The sequence below is a fragment of the Tursiops truncatus genome, chromosome 19 (genome assembly GCF_011762595.2).
Source record: "Tursiops truncatus isolate mTurTru1 chromosome 19, mTurTru1.mat.Y, whole genome shotgun sequence".
Taxonomy (NCBI): domain Eukaryota; kingdom Metazoa; phylum Chordata; class Mammalia; order Artiodactyla; family Delphinidae; genus Tursiops; species Tursiops truncatus.
The window spans coordinates 46,947,908-46,967,491 of NC_047052.1; the positions used below are offsets into that span (position 1 = coordinate 46,947,908).

Genomic DNA, 19,584 nt, shown 5'->3' on the forward strand with positions numbered 1-19,584 from the left:
CAAACTTAATCCAGATTCTACACACATCTCTCCCCAACACCACCCTCAGTCTTTCTCCACTGCCCAACCTGTTATTCCTTTACTCATGCAACAAACCCTTCTGAGCTAAGAGCTAGGTGGGGCAAAGAAAGAAGTTAAAGCAATGAATCAGACATTGTCTTAGTAAAGATAATATAGATTTTTTAAAAACCTGGCACAATTTCCTAGCAGGTAAAATGCTTCCAGTATTTATGATTATCATCATCATCATCATCATCATCATCATCAATGGTCATCTGACTCTGTAACTTTCCAATCTACTACAGAATATATATATGCAGAAGCAGAGTTGAAAGCTAGAGACATGGTGTGGTCCTGAAAAGGGCTTCAAGTGAAAAAATGAGAGGGTGTCTTTTTTTTAACATGGGAGTAAAACGATCAGAACGATAATATAAGGGAATAAAATGGCAACCATTTGAAAGAATGAATAAAGAGGAAAACATTAAAACAGTGTAGATCCTGGGAATCCCCCGGCGGTCCAGTAGTTAGGACTCAGCAGTCTCACTGCTGTGGCCCCAGATTCAATCCCTGGTTGGGGAACTAAGATCCCGCAAACCGCAGCAGCCAAAAAAAAAAAAAAAAAAATGTGTAGCTCCTGCCTCCCCCTCTGACCATTTCCTCAAACATCAGAAGGGGAGAAAGGAAAAGAAACACCAAGCCAGAATCTGGCTTCTGTCATCCAGGTTGAACAGAGGACTAAGTTGGGATGCTGGCCTTATGAGAAGCAGCATTTTAACTGAGTGGTGAGTTGGGTGGGGTCCTATTTGTGACACAACAGGGCAAGCCCCTCCCCTCTGATAGGAGAGTGTGCTGGGCACACAGCCTCCTCCTGTTCCCAATCCTCCTCTCAAAGCAGGAGGAACAGAGCACATCACTCGGTACAGGAGTAGGGGGCCACCTGCCAACTGCCTTAAAAAAGGAAGAGCAGGGATGCCAGGATGAAGGAGTGGAACCCAAAGGGAGGAGCCATCATGAGCAATCAGTGAGGGATCTGTGACAAAGGAGGCCTGTGAGGGCCGAGAAGGATGAAGCCTGGGAGATCAACAGCTCCCTTCAGGGAAATAACAACAATGGAGCCGGGCTCTAAGTTAGTTTCTAGGCCTGACTGGGAACCTGAGCCACACCAGACACCTATCACCCAGTCAGAGTCTGGGCCAGAAAAGACACCCACAGCTCAGCCAGCATCTAAGGCTCAGCAGGGACCCGATACCCAACAGAAGCGCACTGCACAGCAAAGACCCCTTGCCCAACATGGAGCTGAATCCCAGCAGGAACCTCGAGCACAGCAAAAATCTGCTTTGCAGCAGGAATGTCTTGCCCCACAGGAGCCTGCGCCACAGCAGTCACCTCCCATCCAAAGGGTGCCCTTCAGGAAACAGGAAGCTGCCTCACAGCACAGACCTGGGCCGGGAAAAGATTCTAGAACTCAACAGGAGCCGGAATTGAGAGAGGGAGCTGGAGCCCAGGTAGGACCTGGACCCCAAAATGGACCACCTGCCCAGACAGAACTGAGGTCCCAAGAGAGACGGAGACAGTCAGACCCTACAGCCCAGCACGCAGCTCCAGCCCAGGGAGCCAAATCCCAAGAGGGATCTTTGGCCGAGTGGCAATTTCTGTCAAAACCAAACGAACCATCCATGCAGCAACCGGCCTCAGAACATAAGACATTTCTTGAACGGGTAGTAGATTCTGGTGCAGATTCGGATTTAGGGTTTACGTTAGAGACCAACTCGCCAGCCCAGAGGGGTGGAACAGTGGCCCAGGGAATGAAGCCGGTCTTCAAGGGGAAACCTGGTTATGAAGTGATGTCGGGATTTGGTGGGACGTCATTACCCAGTAAGAAAACCAGCAGCCAGAACCCCAGACGCTACCGGAACCCAGGTAAGTTGAGCTTGGAGGAAGGGGGCCTCCCAGGGATGGTCATTCATTTGCTCAGGAAGAACTTAGGCCTGCCAGAATGTCAGGTGAGCTCAGGTGACCCCGCAACAGTCCTGCAGACACAGATCGACAGCCCCATTTGACGGAGGAGGAAGCTGAGCCCTAGAGAAGAGAGGGATCCTGCAGGAGGAGGCTGGGCAGTTAGGGGCTGGCCAAGCCAGGACCCCCAGCGAGCCTCTGACTCCTTCCCCTGCTCCAGGCTGCCTCCCCGCGGGGATCTGGGGGAAATCAAACAGAAACTAAAGAAGGCCCTGGGCGAGGGGCCCGTACTCATCCCTTGGGTCCCCAACTCTGAGCCCGCTCCGGGGCGGGCACCAAGTGGGCCACCGCAGCACCCTGCTGAACGTGGACCCTTACCTTCGGCGAGTGTCCACGCAGGCCAGGCCGAAAACCGGGCAGGAGCGACCCTTGAGCTCTCTGGGTTGTCCAGTGGGCAGGAGGACACTTGTCCCCAGCGAGTCCCAGTCCCGCCGGGCCCATGGCCTCGTGGGTTGTGATCTCAGAAAGGGGGTACCTGGGAGAGGCGCTGGGGCTCCGCCCAAGTCCCAGGCAAGGTCGGCGCTGACGGGAGGGAGAGCTGGGGGAGCGGCGTGGGCGGGTCGTGGGCACAAGACTCCACTGGCGGCAGCATCCCTGCCCCTCCTCCGAAGCCGGCCATGGTGCCCCCGGGGAGCAGGCTCGGGCCCTGAGCTCCTTCTCTGCGCTCAGAAGCCCTGCCCTGCACAAGGTGGGGCGCAAGTTCTCTCCGGGGAACGTGGGGAGACTCGGTGAGATAGCCAGAGGGGGGGAAACAAGGCGGCCGCACTCCGGAAGCTGAGGGCGCTGTGAGGACGGTTAGTCCGAAGGCTGGTAATGGGGGTCTCAGCCCAGAGGCCTGTGTCCCCCGGAAGGGCTGGGCCGCCTCTCTCAGGACTGAGGAGAAGAGGGTCATCCGGGTCTCTCAGTGCCACGGCTGCTCGTGTGCTTTGGGAGGGCGGGGAGGAGGGGCGGGATGGTGCTTCTGGTGCTAAACAGCGGTCTCCCTGGGCCTCCCGAACCCAGTCTCAAGGGACGCCTTCACCACAGCGCCGCCACAGCCAAAGCCGCCTCTCCGGGACCCTCAGAAAGACAGCTGAGTGTGTGCGCACGCGCGAGCCTCGAGCCTCCTCTGTTTCCCGCCTTTTCTCAGGTTCGCGCAGCTCCCGCGGCCGCCTCTCCTCCCTGCGGGCGAGTGCACGGCTTGGAGCTAGTGCGCAGGCGCGGAGCACCCTACAGCCCCTCCCTTCCATTCTCGCGGGGAGGGACAGGGCAGAGAGGAGAACCCCAAGAAACGGAGCAATAGGAGAACTAGGAGACTGAGGGCAGGGGGAAAGGCGGGGCTTCCTCCTCCAAAGGCTCCCTGGCAGAGCCACGCCTCCTGCACTGCAGCCCGGCCTCGGCTTTGAATTGCCCGAGGACCTGGACCGCTCCCCGACCCAAGGCGGAAGATAAGTGGCACCCGCCTCACCTCTCGGCGGGCCGACCCGGTGCGTTCTAGACGATCCCTGCGTGGGAAGGTGAGTGGGAAGACAAGGATGACAGCCAACACGTGACAACATCGGGGCTTCCTTGCTGGGGTGACCCCCGTGGGACTCCCCACTAGTTCTGACCCAATACGCTTTTAGCCGCCTCCAAGGCTGCATTTTTGTTGGTCGCGGGCCCTTTAAGCCTGCGGCGGGGGGCGGGACCCGACTGTGGAGGGCGGCCCTCCTTGCTTAGAGGGCGGGACCCAGAGAGAAGCAAGTCCGAGATTGGGTGGTGTGGGGGCCCGACGGTGGTACGTAGCGAGGATTGGTCCTCGGAGCGGTGACTGGCGGGTGGAATTGGCCCAGGCTGGTGGAATTGGCCCAGGCGGGTAGAATTGGCCCCGGGGCCCGGGCCGCGGAAAATTGATGGAGTCGGCCAGGGAAGTGAGTTTCCCTGTGGCCGCTGGGGCTCCGGGCTCGAACAAGGTTCAAGAGGGGTCCAAAAGTCAAAGGCGCGGGCGGTGGCGAAAAGGCAAAGCCAAAGGTGAGTGGGAGGAGGCCGGCGGGAGCCGGAAGGAACTTTAGACATCCTGTGGGAAACTGGGGACCGAGTGGACTGACCTCCTGCCACAAGAAGTGGGGGGGCCCGTGGACTGGCTCATTGCTGCCCTGCGGGGCGGGGGTGCGGGGATAATCCACTGTGAGAAGCGGGTGATGTGAGAGGGAAATATCACCTCCAGCATAAAAACTCTCCGACGCCCCAGTACCATCTTGGGAGTAGAGTCCAGAATGTTAGTGTCCCGAACCAGGGTTCCTGCTCTAGCTCCGTACACGCTGTGTGACCGTGGCAGTTCTTGCCTTGTGATTTCAACGTGGGAGATGGTTCAAACGCCGATTTTCAGGTCTCTGACCCTCTTGAGACGGTAATGGAGAAGAGATTTAGAAGCTGTGGTCCAAAGAGGAAGTTTAGGGGTGAGTCGGGTAGGAGGAAGGGGTGCCCTATAGTGGGGAATGCCTGGAGGAGGGGTGCAGTACAGCTCCAAACAGCCCTGTCCCACCATCCTTCATTCAGTCCACTCATCCATTTGTTGTCAGTCCACCTGCTTCAGCCTGGCTGCCCTAGGACCTAAATTCCTGACTCCTACTCGTAGGACTAAGGAGCCCTGGGTTCGCTTTGGACAGACTAAATTTCACTTGGGAGAAGGAAGTGCTGTCACCTGGGTTCCCTAGGGGGTCACATTATTTACAGATCTCAGCGGGCTGGAGAAACACTGACAGACCAACAGAGATGCTACAAGCCTCAGGCAGAGGCACACATGAAGTCCTTGCTGGATTAGGAGTATGTGTCAATCCCAGTGAGGACCTATGGGAATTTCCTGAGCAGGAAAGAAACTGACATAGCCCCCGGGCCCAGAGACCCCCAGACTCATCATCCTCCCTGCCATAGACATCATCATTAGCCAAGCATAGAAATGGAGTTGGCTCCAGATGCACACAGGAAGGCTCAGACAGGCTCAGAGCTCAGACTGTCTTTACCCTGAGAGCAAGGGTGGAGGTGTTGAAGGGTTGGGAGTGTGTGACCAGATTTAAGTTTTAGAAAAATCCTCTGGCTGCTATGTGGAAAAGACATGGAGGGGGCAAAAACAGAGACACAGAAAGAGTTGTTACAGTCCTCTAGAGAAGGGGGCTAGTGGAGGTGGGAGAAGGGCCAGGTTCCAGTGCTTTCTAGGGGAGGCAGGGGGAACAGGACTTCATGATGGATTGGATGAGACTGGGAGGTGGCCATGCTGATGCCCTGAGTTCGAACTGGAGCAAATAGGAAGAGATGGGTACCACACACACACACACACACACACACACACACACACACACACAAGATATACGTCCATACACATACAAACACATGGCCACACAATCTCACAGGCCAAGAGAAATAGAGACACAGAAACCCTCACAGGCTGAGCAACACAGATAGGCCGTGACACATGCATACAAATGTGCTTGCAGACATACTGAGAAAAGAAAACACACAGGCTAAGAAAAAATGTGGACACACTCACCCACAAACACAGACCAGGACCAACGCTAGGCATGACAGGAACCTACATATGTATGTACCTCCATGGGAACCTCAAAGACATACTCACACCTGCCCACCCAGAAAGCACAGAGCTGAGACATGACAGAAGGAGCAACACGGATACACACAGAAACACAGCAGAGAAGCTGTGGCATCCTTGCTGGCTCGGTGACCCTGGGCAGTATGTCACCTCTCTGCATCTCAGTTTTCTCATCTGCCGAAATGGGTCATGATGGTTCCTACCTCACGGGTTGTGGAAAGGATGAAACGAGTTACCTCGCCTAAAGCACAGGAAGAGAGCAGTGCCTGGCACACAGCTGTCTTAGAGCAGTGTCTGCTCTTCCATGCAGACACAGTCAGGGATCGAGCCACAGTCACTTACCCCTCGCCTGCATCTGCCCCCAGGCCTCTCCCCCGTCAGAAGACCTTGCCCCTCCCAGGCCTCATACCTGGCCCTTCCTTGATCTTCCCCCCACTTACTTCCCTACCACCCTTTTCTCTTCCTGCTCAGTCCCCAGGGATCAAAATCCAGGCCGGGTCCAGTTGTCCTGTGACCATTTAGGGCAAAGGGCTAGTGCCCAGGCAGCAGGACCCTCACCCTTCCCTCTGCCCCAGTCCTCACCCAAGGCCCTGATGGCCTGCCCCTGCCCCAGTGCTCTCTGCCTCAGATTCTTGGCAAACCTCTATCAAACTCAGCATCCCACCCTCCCTGCTCCATCCGGCCCAGCCCCCAGGGAGCCGCCTGGAACAAGGCAAAGGGCAGTGCCTGGGATCTAGCCTCTTCCTCACTGCTTTGTGCAGGTTACTTCTTCTGTCCAGGTCTCCTGTGCCCTCATGTTCGATAAGGAGCCCTACCCCATAGACAGGAAGTAAATGACAGCTGCTTTATAAAATGGGAAACCGCAGCCATGCAATAAATACCACGCTAGCCCTGTGCCGCGCATGCGCAAGGGCTGGGGGTACGGCAGTGAACAAAACAAAGTCCCTGCCCACGGGGAGCCTGTAATCTATTGTCAGACACAGAAAGCAAACAGCACAAGCAGTAAATTGTACAGTATGTTAGATGGAAAAATGACCCGATACACATCTCAGTGAGGCTGAGTGAGAACCACAAAGCAAACCACGAGCAGAAATGCCGCCGTGGGGTCCTGCTTACAAAGATCATTTCCGGCCCTCAGTGGGCAGGATGGCCAAGCGCAGTTTCCAGATGAGGAGACCAAGCTCATCTAGGATCACCTGGCCAGTGGCTTAGGCCGGTGTTCTGTTGTCACAGCCACCAAGCTCAGAGCTGCCTCCAGAGGCCTCTGTCTGTCCATCCGTTTGTGCGTCCTGGGGAGGGGTGGGCCCGTCCCAAACTCCCATCCAGGCCCTTCTGCCCCCACTCTTACTCTTCCCTTTCCTTCCTTCTTCAAATATTTGCTGAGCACCTGCTACGTGCTAGGCCCCATGATGGACCCTGGGGCCATCCCATGCCCCCATGGGCATGATATCCCAGGCAGAGTGACAGGGGAGGAGTCACCTACAGCCAAGCACATGACACTGAGGCCTCTCATTTGCACAGGGCTCTTCCAAGGGCCTGTACCTAATATCATACTTGTGGTTTTCTATTCTTTTTCCTAAAGAGCCCCACCTCCACTTGTAAAAGTGTCACAGCTCCATGAAGCCTGGTTTTGCCCCTGGGGGACACAAACAACACACATGGAAACAAATAAATGGAGAACTGCAAATATGTAAAATTCTAGGAAGAACAACTTAAAGATGATGGCAGAAAGCAGCGGTAGGGGGTGCATCTTAGATGGGGGGGAGCCCTCCTGGAGGAGGTGAGAAGCTGAGTCCTGAGGGTGAGAAAGAGCTGGCCAGGCAAGGAGCACGTGGCATAACGGAGGTGAAGTGCGTCTGAGCTTCAGTTTCCCGTGTGTGAGGTGGGAATGACAGTCACAGCAGGATGGGCTGGAAGGGTAAGTGGCAGGTACAGGGTGCCCAGTGTGGGAACACCACGCAGCAGGACCTGCGGCTTGGGCCCCCTGGCTGAGCTTGGCACTGCCCTTAATCGGCTGTTGTCCTCCTGGGAGGGACAGGCAAGGCTGGCTGCCCTCTCTTTCCCCACCAGCTGGGGCCAGCTGTGCCACGGCCAGTCTGGGGGCAGGAGCTGCGATCAATCATGGTGCTTCTGCTCCCTGAATCCACCCTGGGGAGAAGGAGGGCAGCCAGGCTGGGTGAGAGGGCACACTTTGTTCAGGACCAGGGTGAGACTTCTGGGTCTAAGGGAGGAGGGGACAGGGGACCTGCACGCCTCAGTTTCTAACTGTTGAGGGGACTAGGGGTCTGGACTCCTGGGACTGGGTCTTGGTGGCCCAAATTCCAGGGTTCAAAGCCAGAGGAGGCTGGGCAATGACTGGGAGTTGGGCCCCAGGCTCTGTTTACAGCACTGGGTTCTCACTGTCCTTTCTGGGTGGGAGGTGGAGCTGGTAGCCACACCCTGGGCAGGCTGGGCCCCTCCCCGGGATTATCACCCCAGGCTGCAACTGGCACAAGCAGCAGTCAGCAGCAGTCCCAGCCCTGGGGAGCTCTGAAGAGGCCTGGGAGGGGTGAGTTCACTGCCAGCTGACAGACAGGAGTGGGCGCTGCCAAACCCCAGGGCCTAGAGGCGAAAAGAGACACCTTTTTCTGGGGGATCGGGGGACCCTCAACTTGGGAGTCAGGCAAGGCGCTGGATGGGCTTCAGGAGGGAAGAGTATCTGAAGCAGAGGGCAGCATCCCCACCGAGGGGCGCAAGAACAGCTTGTCCAGGACCCGGGTGACAGGACGGGGATGCCGACGGGAAGATTAACCGGGGACCCTGAAGTGTGGGGAGTCAGGCCTAGTCCAGGGAAAGTTTTTGAGAGCCAGAGCTAGAGGCCCAGTCTCCAGAGCCCTGGGATGGAGACCAGCAAAAGTAACGGCTCTGGCCCCAGAGGTTTGGGTCTGACTTCTGCTCTGCCGCTTTCAAGGAAACTTTCATCTCCTTACTTAATACCTCTGAGCCTCAAGTTTCCTCTCTTGTAAGACGGAAATGCTCCTAATAACAGTTGAAACATGAACCGAGGCGGTGTGGGCCTCAGAGGGTTAGTGAGAACCTAAAGGAGGAAACAGAGAAAGCTGTTAGCACAGAGTCTGACTCAGAGTGAGTTCAAGGTTAATGGCAGGGATGAATACCATCCTAGGCAGGGAGCAGGGCTGGCCCGTGCAAGCTAAGGCAGGCCTGAAGGCCAGGGACCCAGCTGGGGGAGGAGTGGAACCAAGGTTTGGGGACCCCCAGAGAAGACTGGAGGGGATTCCACAGCCAGACTGGAGGGACCAGGAGGGGGCAGGAGTGACCCCTCAGTTGTACGTAAGGCTAGAAATATGAACTCCTGGGTTCAGGAAGAGAATTGGGCTTGGGTCCAGGGTCCTGGGACACCACCAGGTGGGTGGGAATCGGTGGGTTGAGGGCTGAACTCTCCCAAATATTGCAGAAGGCAAGGGCCTGTGGGCGACCTCTGGGACCTGAGAAGGAGGTAGGATGGGGGCTTGAACTCCTGGTTCTGAGAGAGGGGACCAACGGGGGGTCCAGACTGCTCAGAACCTAGAGGGAGTCCTGGGTCCCGGGAGAGTAAATGGAGACAGATGCCTGAACTTGGGTCCCTAGAAGGGAGAAAGGGTTGCATAGACTTCTGGGCTGTAGGACCGATGCTGGAGCTAAGGAATCAATCAGTGTCCCAAATAAGAGAGGACAGGGACTCCTGGGCCCTGAAGAAGAGGGTTCTGGGGCCTGGACTCCTGCGTCTTAGGAAGGTGGGGACTGAGGGATCAAACTTGCCTCTTGAGCAGGGAGAGAGTGGGTACCTGGCCTCATGGGTCCCAAGGAAGGAAGAAACTGGAGCCCTAGACTCCATCCTTCAGTCTGAAGGAGGGGCTGTGGTCTGACGTGAGTCTGTGGGAGGAGGGGGTAGAGCCTGGACTCCTGGACGCCAGGCTCCAGCTGGTCCAGCCCTGCCTTAACGTGCCTCCCGACCTGCCCGCAGCCTCACGGCTCTCGCACAGAATGGACCTGCACACAGTGACACAGTCGCTGGTGACCCTGGCAGAGGACAACATGGCCTTCTTCTCCAGCCAGGGCCCTGGGGAGACAGCACGGCGGCTGTCAGGCGTCTTTGCAGGTGTTCGGGAACAGGCACTGGGGCTGGAGCCAACCCTGGGCCGCCTGCTGAGCGTGGCACACCTCTTTGACCTGGACGCAGAGACGCCGGCCAACGGGTACCGCAGCCTGGTGCACACAGCCCGCTGCTGCCTGGTGCACCTGCTGCACAAATCCCGCTACGTGGCCTCTAACCGCCGCAGCATCTTCTTCCGTACCAGCCACAACCTGGCCGAACTCGAGGCCTACCTGACCGCTCTCACCCAGCTCCGTGCTCTGGCCTACTACGCTCAGCACCTGCTGGCCACCAACCAGCCCGGGAAGCTCTTCTTCGAGGGTGATGAGAGGGTCATTGCCGACTTCCTGCATGAGTACATCACTCTGCACAAGGGCTGCTTCTACGGCCGCTGCCTGGGCTTCCAGGTGAGCCCCCTGCCCTGCCCCTCTGGGGCCATGGTGAAGGCACATGGTGGGCCCCAACCAGGCTCAGAAGCATAGTAGAGGAACCACAGTGGTCTGTGTTACTGGATTCAGCAAACAGCAGATGCAGGAAGGGGAAGCTGTCTGGGGCTCAGACAGCACTGCACGAAGGGTCTCAAACTTGTGGCCCTTTGGCCGAATCTACCGTGGAGGAAATCTTTAACTTGCATGGCCTCTTGCACCAGGATCTCCACTGCTCCCTATCGTCCTACACTCAGGAGATTCATTCACTCTTTTACGTGACCTGTCTGGCCCCTGAATTCATTGGAGACCCTCTAGGAGAGTAGCCAGTACTGTTCTCAAGGCCAGTTTGTAAGAGCACGTCCCACTTAGTCATCCCCACCGGAGGCCTGGCAGGCAGGGAGGAAGGGTACCAGCCCCATTTGACAGAGGTTCAAGGGGAGGGGCCCCAAGCTTCTCAACTGGACCCAGGTCAGCCTGGGCATATCGACTCACCTAAGGCGCAGTAGAATCCAGATGTTGAGGTTTCAGGGAGAGCCAGGGAGCATATCCAAGTTGGTGACAGTGAGGAAGACCTGGCTGTGGCCCCTCTCCTCCCTGAACCAGGGCCCTGACCCCCAGCTGCAGGCCTTCTCCTATCCTTTGCCCACCCCAAACCACCCTCAGGGAGACACAGCTCATCTCAGAACTGACAGGGAAGCAGCCCTGAGGCCTTTGGACTCACAGGAAGAGTATTTTGGGGACTCAGAATTGGGAAGCACTTGGGGCACCAGGCTCAGAGCCAAGGCCCAACTTGCCCCCATCTGGGGTCAGTGCTGTGTCCACAGTCCCCAGCCACATCTGGGAACCCCAACAGGAGTATCTGGAGCTGTGTAACCCTGTACCCCTTCAGACCCTCTCTGGGCCTCCCCTACCCTCAGTGTAGCTGAGCTTGGCAGTCTCTCAGCCTCTTCCCACCGTACCCCACCTTTCTCTGCTTCCATGCGGAGCAGCCCGTCCTCACCAATCCAGCCTGGGCGTTCCTGGGAACTTCCCCTCGCCTAAGCTGAACCCACAAATATTGATCGGCCCAGCTGGGCCAGCCTGCTCCTCCCTGTGTCCCGGCTGTCCCCTCGAAGCTCGGGAGTGAGAACCCAGGGTCATCTGAGCCCAGCTGTGCTCTCTGGCCCACTGGGCCCCCGGCCAGGGGCAGGGCCATGCCTGACAGCTACTCTCTGAGGGCCCAGCTGTGCCATGTTGCAGGACAGCCTCCCCCTGTAAGATGCCAGCCCCAGGGGGCAGAGGCCCTCTCTGTCTAGGTCTCGTTCAACCCCTGTTCCAGCCCAGTGCCTAGCACACAGTAGGACCCAGGCCAGTATTTGCTGAAGGAACAGAAGAACCCTGCTGGCCCCTTGCCCAGCCTCCTGTGGCTTTCTTTTTCTCTCTATTGTCTTTTCTTAGCTGCCTGGCTCCTCTCAGATGCTGGGTCTCCCCATTTGACTCTTTCTGCCTCAGGATCTCGAGCCCTGTCTCTGACCTTTCCCATTTCTGTCTCCCTGCTGCCCCTTAACTGGTCCCCACTGCCTGCGTCACCTCATCTCTGTCCTCGCTGAGTTTCAGGGATCCCTGCATCATCCTTCTCCCAGCTCACCACCCTCTATGGCTCCATCCACATCTAGAACAAATCCAAACCCTCAGGCCCCACGTGAGCCCCTCTGCTTCTCTGATCTCAGCCCCTGCGCCTCTCCCCTGGCTCACTCTGCTCCCGCCACACCCATCATCACACCAAGCACAGGGCCACCTCAAACCCTTTGCACGTGTCCTGCCCCCTGCAGGGAACAGCCTTCCCTCGCTTCATTCCCATCCCTCCTCAAGTCCCCTCCTGGAGACCCGTATGAGGAGTCAGACCCCTAATCATCACTCTGTCCCCTCCACCTACCGTCTTTTCAAACATCGATCGTTACTTCACATTATATGGCATGCCTTTATTTGAGTATTGTCTGTCTTTTCGACAACATCAGCTCCATGAAGGTGCCTAGAGCAGTGCCTGGCACGCAGCCAGAGCTCACTAAATGTTTGCTGAATGACCACATCTACCCCCCATGTCTCTGCCCCACCCCACTCCTGCCCGCCCCTGGTCCCTGACTTGGAGGCATGTCTCCACAGTTCACGCCCGCCATCCGGCCATTCCTGCAGACCATCTCCATCGGGCTGGTGTCCTTCGGGGAGCACTACAAACGCAACGAGACGGGCCTGAGTGAGTCCCTGCAGGGACCTGCCTGCAGCCTCCCCTCCACTCCTGTCCTTCCTCCGCACCGCTGCCCCAGCGAGGCTGCCAGGGGCTCCCTGACACCCCTCCTGACCCCCAGGTGTGACAGCCAGCTCCCTCTTCACCGGTGGCCGCTTTGCCATCGACCCAGAGCTGCGTGGGGCCGAGTTTGAGCGGATCGTACAGAACCTGGACGTGCACTTCTGGAAAACCTTCTGGAATATCACAGAGATCCAGGTGCTATCGGTGAGCATGGGGCACGGTGAGGGCCCCAACCTGGTGCATGATGGGGAAACTGAGGCCCAGAGACACTCCCGGGCCTCTGCAGTGTTCCAGGTCCAGGGATAGCACGGGAGGAAAAAGACTGGGGGTCGGAGGGGAGGTGTGAGGGGAACCCCTGCCAGCAGGCCCTCCCAGCGCCCCTTCTGTTCCCTCCCACCAGTCTCTAGCAAACATGACATCGGCTACCGTGAGGGTAAGCCGCCTGCTCAGCCTGCCACCCATCACCTTTGAAATGCCGCTGACTGCTGACCCCAAGGTCATGGTCACCATCTCACCCCCACTGGCCCACACAGGCCCCGGGCCTGTCCTCGTCAGGCTCATCTCCTATGACCTGCGTGAAGGACAGGTAGGGTCCCTGCCTCAGCCAGGACAGGTACAGAGCTGAGGAGCATGGAAGCACCTTCCCCAAATGTCCTCCCGCCTCTCACTGCCCACACTGCCCCGACTCCTATCTCTGAGCACACACCCTCGGTGGGGTGAGGCCCAGGAAGACCACACCGGCCTGACCCACTTCCTCGTTCCTCACCCCCAGGACAGTGAGGAGCTCAGCAGCCTGGGGAGGTCCGAGGGCCCCAGAAGCCTGGAGCTGCGGTCCCGCCCCCAGCAGGCACCCCGGTCAAGGTGCCTGGTAGTGCACATCCATGGCGGCGGCTTCGTGGCCCAGACCTCCAAATCCCATGAGCCCTACCTCAAGAGCTGGGCCCAGGAGCTGGGCGCCCCCATCCTCTCCATCGACTACTCCCTGGCCCCCGAGGCCCCCTTCCCCCGGGCGCTGGAGGAGTGCTTCTACGCCTACTGCTGGGCCGTCAAGCACTGTGCCCTCCTTGGTGAGCCCGAGCCCCTCACTGCCACCAGCTCCCCGAGCCCGCCCCAGCCTCCTGCAGGGGGAATGATCCATTAGTTGCTCAGGCCTCAGTCTTGCATGCCCCGCCTCCCCTTCCATCTCCTGCCACCCGGCCCTCTGCCGCCTGTTCACCCCGCCTGTCCCCCGCCCACTCTCCCAGCTCTGCCCCAGTGCTCCCACCTTCCGTCTCAACCACTTCCTCCTTCTGCCTCCTACTTCCGCCCACTCTAGCCCTGACACTCTGTCCCCCACCTCCCATGGCCTCCTCCTGTTTGTCTACCCACTGCTGTCCTGTGCTGGCAGCCACCTGGCCTCACTCCAGCCCATTCTCCCAGCTCCTCCGACCTCCCACTCCCCACAGCTTGGGAAGCACAGGATGAGGCCGTGCCTCAGGGCACAGGGCCCGTGGCCCTTGTGTGCAGTCAGCCTGAACCCTGGCTTCCATCTGCTGGCCTCGATGCCCCTCCCTCCTGAAACGTGCCCTTGGTCTCCCTTTTCCACCACCCTCCCTCCTTGCTTCTGACCTCCAGCCTCCCAAGCTTCCCAGAGCTTCCTGATCTCCAGGCCTCTCCATGTCCCAAGGCTGCCTTATCCTCTGACCACTATCCCCCAAATGGGTCCAAATCCCTGCCGTAGTTTACCAGTGTCTAAAATTGCAATTGGCTAGACCCTGGGGTTGGGCCCCCGACACCCGACCTCTGAGAGTCCAGTGCTCCTGGCCCAGAGCTCCAGTTCCTCCCTGCCAGGCTTGACCAAGCCCCCTCCAAACCAGGCTCAACAGGTGAGCGGATATGCCTCGCAGGAGACAGCGCAGGCGGGAATCTCTGCTTCACCGTGTCCCTTCGGGCAGCAGCCTATGGGGTGCGAGTGCCGGATGGCATCATGGCAGCCTACCCGGCCACAATGCTGCAGGCTACCGCCTCTCCTTCCCGCCTTCTGAGCCTCATGGACCCCCTGCTGCCCCTCAGCATGCTCTCCAAGTGTGTCAATGCCTATGCTGGTTAGTCCCACACCCACTCGACTGGGGCCCTGCGGGTGCTTGGATACCTGGGTCCTCTGGGGTCAGAGACTAGAGCCCTGTCTCGTTGGGTATGAAGGAGAGGGAATCTGAGACTCCTTGTTCCTGCTGAAGCCATCAGATATTCTGGGTCCCTGGGGGCACAGATGCCTGAGGTTCTGGGTGTTCAGACTGGGCCCAGAAAGAGAAGAGACCAACTCAGCCCCCCATGTACACTCCCAGGTGGGGAGACCGAGGACCACTGTGACTCGGACCAGAAGGCGCTGGGCATGGTGGGGCTGGTGCAGCGGGACACAGCCCTGCTCTTCCGAGACCTCCGCCTGGGTGCCTCCTCGTGGCTCAACTCCTTTCTGGAGCTGAGCGGGCAGAAGTCCCACCCGAACTTGGTGCCCATAGCAGGTGAGTGACGCCCTTTCCTCACACACCCATCCAGCGTGGCCAGGAGGGACAGCCTGGCACACCAGAAGTCCTGGGGAAGGCAAGAGGCTGTGCCCTGGGCCCTCAGGGAAGCAGCAATCGCCTTCCTGGCTCTGCCCCATATCTGTGCCAAGTCCCTACCACAAAGCCTTGATTGTCCACGACAGCCCACATCCTACAAATTCCAGGACTCTGGTCCCCCGGGTCAACTCAGAATCCCAGGAACTGTAAGATTTAGCTTTCTAAACAGCCTCTCTCAGAAAGGCACCCTGGGGAATGACTCAGAAGACCTGCCGAGTGTCCTGATTTTCAGTCCCAAGAACCCCACCCAAATCCCTTGGGCCCTCGGTGGGAGTCCAGACCTCCTAGATTCTTTCCAGACTTTTAACAGAAGTGCTTGGGGATATACCCCCTCCAGGGGCTGGCCCTGGCATGGGGAGATCAGAAGATTGGACAGACCTCAGGAAGTGGAGGAGATTCCCAGCCCTGGGTGGGTAGGAGGACCCTCAGGCAGCCAAAAATCACTTCCATCCAGGGATCCATTTTTTCCTGGATTTTAAACCATTTCCTGGATTTTAAAGCACAACCAATTCAAATCACTTTCAATAGTATTTTCTGGGTAATAGAAATTGCATGTTCAAAAGTAGATACATTAAAAAAAAAAAAAGATACAGTTCCCACAGAATTCCCTGGTGGTCCAGTGGTTAGGACTCTGCACTTTCACAGCCGAGGGCGCAGGTTCAATCCCTGGTTGGGGAAGTAGGATCCCGCAAGCCACGGCCAAAAAAAAAGTAGATACAGTTCCTGTTATTCAGAAAAACATTCCAATTGAATGTGCTTTATTTTAAATTCAGTTTTTAATACTAGGATATTCCAATGGTTGCAAGTAAATATACCCAAAAACAATTAAAAGAGATTTTGAATTTTAGGCACATGGACCATTGGGCATAGGCGGTTTCCTTGTAGGAGAAAAGTGACAAGAGCAAACCCTAGAGGCGCACACGCCAGTCTAGCTCCCTACTGTACCAGGTACTGGCTGGTTGCTGGCTGACGTGGGCAGGTCACGGTATCTGTGAGCCTTGCTTTGCTCCTCTGTGAAATGGGTACAAGAAGAATACCTGCCTCATAAGGTTGTTGTAAGGACTGCATACACTTATTTGTGCCAAGCACCCAGCACAATACCTGGCACACAGTAGGTGCTCCTTGAAGATGCTGGTCCTCTGGTGCCCTGTGACTCTAGTCAACAGTTCTGTTCCAGTGACCCTCTGGAGCACAGGGCACCTATGCAGTTATTCTCATATCGTCTTGCGTTTTGCCTTTATGGATTTATAAAAGCAAGTGGAAAAAAAAACTGAAAAATGTAAGGTCCTGGCCCTAGTGGTAAGCAGCATGAGTCTGATAAAATCAGTGGAGCTGAGGCCAAGGTGGCTATACCAGGCAGGCCTGAAGCGCACCTTTAGCATCATTTGGGCACTTGCTTGTCTGGTCATTCAAAAGGAATAGATGGGGAATTCCCTGGGGATCCAGTGGTTAAGACTCCACACTCCCCATGCAGGGGGCATGGGTTTGATCCCTGGTCTGGGAACTAAGATCCCGCATGCCACCCAGCGTGGCCGAAAAACAAAAACGGAACAAAGGGAAGAGATGAAGTGAAGAACACGAAGGAACTTGGGGGGGCATATCTACGTGGCTAAAGATGTGGGATCTCTGGGAACCTGGTATGTCCTCAAGATTCTTTTTAGCTCCCTGTGAACAGGGCCTCTTTTCAAGTCACATGGGCCTGCTCACTACTCCACTTTGAGCCATTCATACCCTCTGTCTCAAGTGACAATACAAAGTTGACTGGGCCTCGTGCTGGGGCCAGGGAGGCAGCTGGAACAGGGCACCTGGTAATAAAACATAAATATTGATATATTATGACCTCCCAGGGGTAGCACTACCTAATCCCAAATCTTATTATCCCACTGAGTTCTCACCACCTCCTATGAGGTAAGGGCTATTTTTATCCCCTTTGTACAGAGAAGGAAACAGGTTCCCAGAAGTAAACACCCCTCTATTAGCACACAGCTCCACCTCCAAGACCTGTGACTCCTTCCACCTCCCCCTTGGAGTTGCAGCCTGGGGCACCCTGGAGTTCCCCGCCCATCCCCAGGAAGGAGTCTGGGGGAACACTCTAGGCCTCCACAGCCCTAGGGTGCAACTCCTCCACCGGCCACTGCTCTGCCCACGATCTTCCCGGCCAGCCAACCATACACACAGCCAACAGAGCCAGGATTATTTGTGTCCCTGGCTGGCCCCCTAACCCTGCTCCTCTCGCAGAGCCAATGCGGTGCAGTGTGTCTGAAACAGCACTGGCCCAGCCTGAGAGCCCAAAGGGAACGGACTCCCTCAAGGGCCTGACGCTGCATGACCTGAGCCTAAGGGGCAGCTCTGAGACACCGGACACCCCGGAGCTGTCACTGTCAGTGGAGGCACGTGGCCACTCCACACCCTCAGCCATCAACTTCTTACTTCGGCCTGAGGATGCATCTGAAGAATCTGAGGCCGGGGATGAGCTGAGCACCAAGGATAGAGTGTATGCTGCCTTCCCTGAGGGTTTCCACCCCAGGCGCTCCAGCCACGATGTCAAACGGGTGACCCTCTACTCGTCGCCCATCCTCAAGAATCCCTTCATGTCACCGCTGCTGGCACCTGACAGCATGCTGCAGACCCTGCCACCTGTGCACATCGTGGTGAGTGCCAGACAGGGAAGGTGGAGCTGGCAAGGAGCGGGGAGGGCGGGGCACTGGTGCACCTGGGGAAGGGAGCCCCCAGGGAAGGCAGAGGGGGGGGAATGGAGGAAGCCTGCCTAAGCCTGACTGAAGAGGAGGGAAGGCCCGGAAACGGGCAGACTAAGGGAGTCTTGTTGAGTACCTGGGGCAGGCGCTGGGCTTGGAGATTCAGGGAAGGGGCAAAGAGAGGGTGGGTCTCTGGGGGAAGGGAGAAGCTAGGCAGAGGCCAGTTAAACTCATTCTCCGACTCTCCGCCCCCCTCCCCATGTCTCCTGCCTCTATCCACCCACATGGCCACGTATTTCCCCGCGTTCATCTACCCTGCCCCTGTGCCCCACCCCCGCCGTCCCGCAGGCGTGCGCGCTGGACCCCATTCTGGACGACTCAGTCATGTTCGCGCGGCGGCTACGCAGCCTGAGCCAGCCCGTGACGCTGCGCGTGGTGGAGGACCTGCCGCACGGCTTCCTGAGCCTGGCGGCGCTGTGCCAGGAGACGCGGCAGGCCGCGGCGCTGTGTGTGGAGCGCATCCGCCTCGTCCTCAATCCGCCGGGCCCGCCGGTCTGAGCCGTGGGACGGAGCCAGGCCACGCGGGGAGAGGGGGGCTGCCGGGGGCTACACTAAAGGCCTCTCGTACCCATCTGCTCAGGGCTCCGCAGTGAATGCGCCTCAGAAAGGGCGGCGGGGACCCCTGCCACGCCTCCCGGCCCATCCGGCCCCTCCCTCGGGCCGGGCGGAAGGGGGCGGGCTGTGCCTTAAATCGAGGGTGCGGCAAGGGGGGGCGGGGCGAGGGCCCCCGAAAGCTAACACCCTGGCCTGCGGGAGGGGGACGCCCAGAAAGCATCTCCGAGACAGCTGGACTTGCACTCCACCACTGCCTTCTGCTGCCGCGACCGCCGCAGGGGCGGAGCCTGACCCTACTTTGCAGGACGGTTTGCTTTGTTTGCTTTTTGTAAATAAAAGTATTTAATTAGTTTGCCCTCACGCAAATAGAGTGGGTGGGGGGTCGCCCACCAGGGGGCAGCATCGGAAACCGAGACACTTGGCACCGGAGAGCAGAAGGCTGGGGGCCCAAGGTCTGGGTCCTGAGGAAGGAGGGGTCTCCGGGCCTGGATTCTCTAGTGAGGAAGGACAGGACCGCTCCCTACTAACATAGACCCACCTCCCCCTCAGACCTAATTCAGGTACAGTGCCACAGGACTCTGGCTTCTCAGCTGCTCCTCTCTACAGACCCAGCCCCAGCATACACCAGGAAAAGAAAACCCGAACTCCGTAGAGAACCGGGGCAAAGCTAACAGGAAACCAGAAACAAACTGGTCACCCAAAATACTGGAACCCAAGCTCTGCCCAGCTGTGACAGTCACTCAGTCCCTCACCCTTTGTAGGCCCTAGGTTTGGAGCAGAGATTTCCATGCAGGGCCAGCCTTCAAGAAATTTCCAACCCTGGACTCAGGGAGGGTGTGGGAAGAGACCCAGACATAGGCCGTCACAGTCCCCGCAGGCTCCATCTGTGGTAGTCAGGTAGTCCTTCACAAAGGAGGTGATCCAAGGATGAGCAAAAGTTTGCTAAGAAGAAGAAACACGCAACGTCGTGGGAGCCAACAGGCAGTGGTCAAGGCTTCTGCCTGGCCAGAAGTTCAGGTGCAAAGTGGGAAGTGGTCAGCAGCAGATCGTGAAGGGCCTGGAGTGCAATTTGGACTATAAATGAAGGGCACTGGGAGCCACAGAAGGGCTTTGAGCAGGGGAGGGACAGGATCAGCGCAGGCACTGAAAGAGCCTAGTGGGAAACTGGGGAACAGACTGAAAAGGGCAAGACTAGAGCCCTGAAAGCAAAAGAGGAGGCTGGGGGCAGGGAAGACAAGCCCTGAG

At 57.6% G+C, this 19,584-nt stretch overlaps 1 protein-coding gene across 3 annotated transcripts; it reads left to right on the forward strand.

Annotated features, from left to right (window-relative positions):
• Positions 1 to 3,284: 3,284 nt before the first annotated feature.
• On the forward strand, positions 3,285 to 18,699 carry LIPE (lipase E, hormone sensitive type). Of its 3 annotated transcripts, none has more exons than XM_033846042.2 (10): positions 3,285 to 3,512; positions 9,585 to 10,120; positions 12,284 to 12,374; positions 12,487 to 12,632; positions 12,829 to 13,014; positions 13,201 to 13,495; positions 14,285 to 14,512; positions 14,753 to 14,929; positions 17,267 to 17,679; positions 18,073 to 18,699. In XM_033846042.2, the coding sequence occupies exons 2-10, from the start codon at positions 9,605 to 9,607 to the stop codon at positions 18,280 to 18,282; spliced, it is 2,262 nt and encodes a 753-aa protein (XP_033701933.1). In that variant the 5' UTR covers positions 3,285 to 3,512; positions 9,585 to 9,604; the 3' UTR covers positions 18,283 to 18,699. The 3 variants fall into 3 exon arrangements, with proteins under 3 accessions (XP_033701933.1, XP_033701930.1, XP_033701935.1); XM_033846039.2 differs by lacking the exon at positions 3,285 to 3,512 and adding an exon at positions 3,605 to 4,005; XM_033846044.2 differs by lacking the exon at positions 3,285 to 3,512 and adding an exon at positions 4,093 to 8,129.
• Positions 18,700 to 19,584: the final 885 nt, after the last annotated feature.